Source organism: Temnothorax longispinosus, chromosome 4 (assembly GCF_030848805.1).
Source record: "Temnothorax longispinosus isolate EJ_2023e chromosome 4, Tlon_JGU_v1, whole genome shotgun sequence".
Classification (NCBI taxonomy): Eukaryota; Metazoa; Arthropoda; class Insecta; order Hymenoptera; family Formicidae; genus Temnothorax; species Temnothorax longispinosus.
Genome location: NC_092361.1, coordinates 89102 through 97590, shown reverse-complemented (window position 1 = coordinate 97590; position 8489 = coordinate 89102). Strand labels below are relative to the sequence as shown.

The 8489-nt window shown below is 30.5% G+C and overlaps 1 protein-coding gene across 3 annotated transcripts in view; it reads left to right on the top strand.

Annotated features, from left to right (window-relative positions):
- Positions 1 to 8489, top strand: part of LOC139812388 (alpha-tocopherol transfer protein-like) — a 40643-nt gene that overhangs the window by 19145 nt on the left and 13009 nt on the right. Inside the window, exon 1 of one of the 3 annotated variants that reach the window (XM_071777165.1) lies at positions 5396 to 5603. The exons of 1 other annotated variant lie outside the window; for it this stretch is intronic. In XM_071777165.1, the coding sequence (XP_071633266.1) occupies positions 5585 to 5603 (19 nt within the window). In that variant the 5' untranslated portion in view covers positions 5396 to 5584. Of the gene's footprint in view, positions 1 to 5395; positions 5604 to 8093; positions 8279 to 8489 lie in introns of those variants that run through there. One more of the 3 variants, XM_071777166.1, reaches the window with a different exon arrangement.

Here is an 8489-nt window from a genome sequence, read left to right as displayed (position 1 = left end):
GGCTATTATTGCATATGGAAAATACAAAATACATAATAAGATATCTGCACAAGAAGACTAGTACATTGTGCCGACAAATCAATGAATATTAAATTCTTTTTCTAACAAATCAGACTATACTTACAGTTATGAATTTTTAACACATGTCAATCAGTCAATTAACCCGGAGGGTTTTACGAGGCTTTACTGAAGTCCTTTTTAGAACCTAAAAGTAGCATTTTGTGCGTTTTCTGCTATTTTAGAGACGCTAAGTAGGACTAAAGTTTTCATGTAAATTAAACCTACATTGATCCTCTAGCATCTACAGATGTTAGAAAATTTAGGTCGAAAATAGGTCTTAAATTTTGACTCGGGAAAATACATTTTTGTGATAAGTGAGCTACACTCTGCGAAACAAAATATTTATTACATCGCGCATCGGCACAAACTCGAATATGCCTTTTCTACAAGATGGATGCGAATATCTTATATATATTTTTAAATAAATAAATATCTCATTTTGGAAAACCAGCTTTGTTTTCAGTATTTATGGTTAAAATATGTAAAATATAGTTACAGATTTATTATTTGATTGTCGATTTCCATCGGCTTCGCAGTAAATATTAATCTAAACGGCGATATTATTGATATGATATATAAACTTACGCAGAAACTCACGCAGAAACAGATAAATAATCACAGGAATAGATTTAATTGTTCCCTACAATACATAATATTTAACATAAACATGTTTCTTGATAACACTATTAAATAAGAGAATAGGTACATTTATATTTCGTTGAGTTAAGGCTCTGTTGGAAATCCAATCAGAAGGAAAAAGATTCACGATGCGAAAGAATATTTATTCTGTATTTATTGTTCGAACGTTTCGGTCCCTTTTTGGACCATCTTCAGACTTTAACAAAGAACACAATTATAAACATACATGAATTCACAATTCCAGTTTCTCACAGCAAAATTACTTACAAATTTTATGGTAAAATTAAGTGACAAACGGTGACCATCTCACGAAAGACGAGGATTATATAGAAGATGGTCCAAAAAGGGACCGAAACGTTCGAACATTAAATACAGAATAAATATTCTTTTGCATCGTGAACAGCGAATGGCTCTTAATTAGCCCGTTTTCCTTCCACATTTATGTTCGTACCTAGTTGACATTAAGGTTCATGACGCAAATAATGCATTATAAAAATTAAGTTGTTAGAATTAAATTGTAACTAATCAATCACTCCTTGTAAACATTACACTTTGAATTTAAATACACATTAAGGAGGCTGTAAGGCTGAGATAAGGGTGAGGAGGTAGCGTTTTCATGCAAAAGAAATATGGAGTGCTGCCAATCTAAAATATTGATATTTAAAACAATATTGATCCAAAATTTTGAAAAAATATGGGATATGGTTAAAGTGCAAAGAATATAAATTATTATATGTATGTAAAAGTTTCACGTATATTTATATTTTTTAAAACAAATTTTATAGTTACTACAAGTGATGACTTGTGGAATGAAAAATCAAAGTTGTTAGGATTACCATCGATTGAAAGAATAGATTTTTGATTCGGGTGCCAAGTTCAAGAAGCAGTCTAATGCATGAGAATGAGTATGCTATATGAACACAAGTGACACAAAAGTGTTAGGTTACATTTTACGTCAAAATCTTTCCGCGAACAGCGTTGTCAAGTATCCTCTATCACACAGCTCGGATGACAGGAGTATTACATATTGACTTAAATCTTTTAGTATTGCAAATAAACTATGCGGTGAAATAACTTGAAATTTGAATATTTTCAATATGATATACTCTTCACATAAATTTATTTCCTTCTTAATATTTTAAATATATATTTTTGTTAAAACTAGATAATGGAGAATCGGATTTCTCATAAGAGTCGATTATAAAAACGTGGGACTTGGATATTAATCTACGCAAAAATGGATCGTTTCGTGATATTTTTTTTACAAAATATCTCGTAAGCCGAGATTTACAGTCGGACATTATATACGTATATATAAGATCGTGCGCGTGTGCGTCTTAAGTCTATCTTCAGATACTCCATAGCCGATGATATCTTATATATATATATATATATAATGTACATATATATTTTAAAAAAGGCGTAAAGAGAGAAAGTAAATTGATCAATTTAATTATTCTAACAAAATTTACGAAAAATGCACTGTCATTTTAATAAAAAATTACAACCCAGTTGTTTTGACTGCTTAATATTTTCTCTTAATGATGCAATTCTCATTGAACTTTGATACAATAAACTTTTAGAAAATTTAAGAAAATCAAATAAATTCTGCAAAATAAAACGCTCTCTAATATCCATTTCTATCAATGTAAATTAACTTTAATCTCGGTTTAACTTTTCATTTTTTTCTAATTCTTAGAACTGGAAAAGGATAAAAAGTAAGTTAAACCGAGATTTTAAAGTTAATTTACATTAATGGAAATGAACATAAATGTTCTTATTCCGACAACCTCGAGTAACAAAAACACAAAAGCAGCAATTGGTCACAGATACAAAACTTTTTAAACCTCTGTCTTTTTATTTATTATTATTTTGAGCTTTTTAAACTTGTTTTTTTATTATTTAATTTTTTAGTTTTTTTGTTTTTTATTATTATTTAACTTACTTTAGGCAGCAGTCGGGAGTTTTTTTAAGATAACTTCTTTTACCAATTAATTTTTAACCAAGTTTTTGTATTTTGTTTTTTACTGCTATAATTTTTGTTTTTATTAAGTTTATTTAAATTTTCTTAATTTTAGTTTTTTTTTAATCTTGCCTTTTTTAATCTCGATAATTATATATTTTGTGCGACGTTGTTGTGTTTATTTAAAGTATTTACGTGGTCATAGAATAAAATCTTTCAGGCACATCCTCGGGCACATCTTATCGCACATAAAATGTGCCAGAAAATTAGCTCTAATCACGCTCCTTGCCAGCGTTTCGATACTTGTTCTAGAGGCACATGCTAAACTGCACCTTAATTCTAATCCAACAGTGACCAATAATTCTGTCACCCTTTTTTATTTATCTTAATTTAAAGGGCTGAGGGAAGAAAAATCGACATTGCTGTGGGGCCAGAAAGAAACCAAAAGAGAGCAAGATGATATTTTCGCCCTTGTGTTAGTAATAATAACTAACATAGAAATAGCTTCGAGATAACACTTTACAAGCAGATATTCATTAAAGACGCATGTACATGTACATACCTACTCTTTATGTTTTGTTTTTTGTCGTTAATTGTTTTCCTGCATACTGCTGACGCGCGCACGCGTTACAAAAAACGTTGCACATAACACTTAAATAAGAACGAAAAGAAAAAAGGGAAATCGATCTGACTCAGCGTAAACGCGATTGCGTTTGCAAACCAACAGATATCTTGTTAATTTTTGGAAGGAAGAAATAAGTATTTGGTGAAATTTGCACTTGTCGCTCGTCTCGCTTTTCTATACGAGTTCCACACAGATTGATTAATCTTCAAGTCTGTGAAAACTTGTCAATCTGGATAAACTGCTTGGTTTTTTTTAATTATCCAAATAATATAACGCGGAATTAAATATTATTCATTATTGTTACATTTATTGCATAATTTTATATTTTACTTCTTGAGCAAGAAATTGGATTTATAATTACATCCTCTTGTATATACCTTGAGAATATAAGTATAAAAATCTGCAAAGAAAAACGCGTCAAAAAAAGAACATGTGTAAAGAACATGTGCGAACCTTCATTTAACAACAAATTATGAGAATACAAACATCATCGTCATTGCATAATGATGCAGGTGCTGGTAGTTTCTGATGACTAGTTTTCAGAATTTTCCACAGTATATCTCGGGAGATTATCTTTGGAATTGCTTTCGACACATTTTCAGCGATAATCTTCGATAATCCGCGTAAATAATTTTGAAATCCGCAATAGAGAAGATGTTTTTAAGATTGATGATATCGGAAAAAAATCTAACTAATCGAGAAAATCTGTTGAGCCATGAAAAGAGAAGCTTTTCATGGCTAAACAAAGACATAGCACATTGTGTTTTACGTCATAAAGCTAGACATTCGGTGACACATTGTTTCATTAAAAATTGTTTTTAATTGTTTTGACACATTTAATTGTGTCAGTTTGTTTATCAAATTTTGTTAATTTTTGAATAATTACAATGTATTACAACATATATCTATAATATAATAGTATAGGTAACACATAATATGGTATAGAAAAGAGCAGAAAAGAATAAAAACGAAGTATGCAAATGTTTTTATGCTATGGATATTATGTTTGAATAAATAATTTAGAAATCTGCATTAAAATGTAGATATGTATCGAACCATACACACAATTTTGTAAAAAAATGTAAAATAATCGTATTCTATATTTGCATTTTGTGATTGCATTATATCAGATTGGAATAGCATAATAATTATTTCCTGGTAGTTATATATATTATCAGCGTATTAATTCAATAATTCCTAGTAAAAAGTTGTAATATATATACGTAGTGTACACAATGCACATGAATGTTGAAAAAAGGGACAATTTAAAAATATAAAGATATCTATTAAATTTATCTGTTTTAATATAAGCTTGTAAATTAATTCTTTCTAATTTTGAAATAATATTTTTTTGTAGTGCATTTTATCTACTATTTATATATGTGATATAAAACCAAAGGATTTACCTTATCACATAAGTGCATACTTTAATACATATATATATATATATATATATATATATATATATATAAGTAAATTATTTAATTTATTTAAATTATTGTCAGGTAATATTCGAATCTGGCTGGTGAATAATGGAACACGGAATGCAGTAGTTTCTTGAGGTTTTGTTATACTCTTGCTCCCATCACCTAATTTTTTGATATACATTAAAAGTTTAATGTATGTAATATAAAGCTTCTTTCCGCGCATTACACATTTTAACAATAGATTCTCCGGCTATTGTAATCTCTTTTTTCTCTTAGCGAAAATGTTAAGGAAAAGAGGTTACCTACTGCATCCTTCCGATTTAAAAAATACAGCGCGAGAAAAAACATGATAAATGATTTTTTATAGCAAGCCCATGTGGCAGGCGATTTGAGACAAGTAGGTCAAAAATGAGATAATTAGTAAGATACGAAGAAGTGAGGAAACGAAAATAACATCACTCGTGAGAATCATTGAAATCGTAATACGATACCTCTTATCTATAGTATAATTTTTTATTTGCATTTCCCCTTCCATTTGCTTGCATCGGCTTGCATCGTTGTCATTGCATATGAATCATTGGCCACATATTAAATGCGAATAAAGTGGAGGGGAAGAGACAATATAGATATAGGAGGCATAACGTAACGTGGTCGCGCGAGTGACGGCGGAAGGGTAAAGATCAAACTGGCCCGAACTTCGTGCTCGTTTATATAGAAGGAAACGTCGCTCTAACGTATTCCATTAGCGACGTGCACATCATTTCATAAAGTGCACATTATTGTACGTCAGTGCCAAGTCAATCTTTCGTTCGCGCTTCTCATGTGACTGATTTACCACCAAGTCGGATCGACGGATTGCAGTTCGGCAAAATGACGATGGTCCCAGCAGGTGCGAAACTTAATATAACAACTTTATGTGCAGCGTCGGGAAAAAAGAAAATTCTTTTAAACAGCTCATATTTACTCCGTGCAGGTTTCGTTGCACGTATTACATTTCACTTTTGTGGCAGTAAAATGACAAGTACGACAAGTGGGGCTTATTTACATTATGTTGTGTACCGCCATCAAATGATCTAGTGTGATAAAGTTTTATTTTATTATTACATTGCATAAGATATAATAATTATCATATTATTATATTATTTATGGAAGAGTTGCCTACATAAATGAATACTAATTACTTAACCCTTATATTTTTTTTTTATTGCTGAATATAAACGAATTTAATAAAAATGTGAAATAAATGAGCAATGAAAAATATAGATAAAAAATTTCGAAATTACATTTTACTTTTGCGCGTGTTACTATTATACATTTTAAAAAGTCCGATACGATTGATGTAACTTTTTATCAATTATGTAGCTAATAATAATCTAACCACGCGGTTTTACTCTACGTTTCCATAAAAATAGAGATTTATTGTAGAACAATGTATATTTGTTTTATGTACATATTACAATCATTAAAAAAATTAATATCTTTATAAAACTTATCATGCTTCGTGTTATCACAAATCGTAATAATATTATAAATCGCATAGTATAATATCATAAATCATATCACCACGTGGTTTCTTAAATCATATTAGTACGATTTGACAACATGCTTATTTATATACCTATCATTTTATAACAATTATTCGCTTATTACATTATTTATTATTTTATAACTACGTTATTAATTCTTTATATAGCCATAAAATATTAAATCAAATATATCTAATCACATATGTGATAAGTGCCATTAGTGATAGTAAATGCGTGTAGGGAACATGTTAAACATGAGTTCTCACAAGTCGTATCATTATTATATGTTAAATATTTTTTGATTTGTTATTAATATAACAAATCACAGTGTAAATCTTCTTAACCGTACATTTTTTATTCGCAAATTTATTATTTTTAACGAAGGTATGTTTTTGGAAATTGATATGTACGATTTAGGGAACCGGTTACCTAAGTCGTACTTTTTTCATAAAAAGAGTAAAAAGACTTATAACAAATTAATTTTTCTCGGCAAAAGTTAAACATATAATAGTAGGTGTCTTAACCTTGGCCTTAACATCAAGTTATAATTTTTAATATTTCAACTTACGTACAAATTAGTACAAAATGAGAAATGTAACATAAAATATCAATATAAATAAGTAATACAATTTCAGCAACTCTTTCACATATCCGTTGCATAAGAGATTTCATAACGATATTAATTGCATCATTAAGCCAATTTCGTTGTTTATAAAATAATCAGCGCTCATGCTGACTTGAGAAATTATTCAAGTTTTTATTTGCATCGAATTACGTTTTTATCACACACCGATGTTTCTCACAATTATCACGGACGGCAGTTGTGAAAATTGATAAATACACGTAATTATACATACACTTAATATATACTGACGATACAATTTTTTATTCCTAGCAATTCCTAGCAAAACAATATTTGATTTTAAATACTCTTTTTTCAAAGAGTTTTCAATATTTTATATATTTTTATAAAAGAATATTTTTTTCTCTTCACGAATAATTCTACAGGCCGTTAGCACCGCGAAAATAAACGAGAATAATAAACGCGAGTGTTGCTTATCGATATCGAATGATACGCTGGCATTTAAAATTAAATATTTTATATTTGACGTTTCTATCAATTAATAACGATTTAATTAAGGAGGTACAACTGTTTCTTATATATGGTATAATTTTGTTTTCACGATTAAACAGTGTAAAGCTAATTTCAAAAATAATTCATAAATAACATGTTATCATTGGAACAGAAAAGGCAGAAAAATCGCATTTGTCCCACTTTCATACTTGATATTGTTTAAATAAATTATTTAAAATTTGAAAAAAAAAATCCAACTTAAAAAATAAAAAAAACCGTGATTGCCAGTCTTGATGTCACAGAAGTATAACATAACAATTTCATTCATTTTTACCGCATAAGAGCAGAGACACATAATATGACATTTACATCAATAGGGAGTATATCTATAACATTTAATGCAAATATCTCAGAAACAGTAAATCGTTCTGCAATTTTACACATGGTAAGATTATACACATTCCAAGACATACGCAAAAATTTTTCAAATCAGTAAGTTGGATTTGACCTGATAGTCGCGCCTCCTGGCGATATCCATCGCGTATGTCGTTAAGTTAATTATACTGTTTTATTTCCATATTGCCACGTCGCCGCTGAGTTTTGTTTATTGTTATACGGCCACTTTTATAATGGCAGCGATGATAAAATTATATGTCAGTCCACATTCGCATGCAGGTAACGGAGTCGACGTGCGCTCGTGCAAAATCGACGCTTACTGCCTACCTTCTTGACCCTGAAAACTTTTTATACCGCGTATAAGAGCGGATACCGGTGCGGTGCCAGCCGCATTTTCGAGCGCTTTTCGACGCCGTTCGGATCGTCTGGAACGTCCGAGCGTCCGTGATCGATTTTCGCGTCTTCCCGAATATTTTTCTCTTCGAAATTTCGCGTTCCATTCTCGAGTCACGTGCCTGCTGATAGTGCGGAAAAACGGCAAGCGCATCATGGCACCGTTGATGGAAAGTGAGTAAAAAAAAAACCCGATTCTCTCGAACTCAAAAGTGCGCGCTCACGATTGCACAGCTTCAAGTCCCTCTTTGCCGGACATATGTTACTTATTTTATATATCTGTAAAGAAAATCGTGCCACTTACGTGACGAGACGTGTCACGTCGTATTACTGCACGTTTCATCATGAACGTTACGCGCGTGAACCGTGTGCGGATACGTACGAC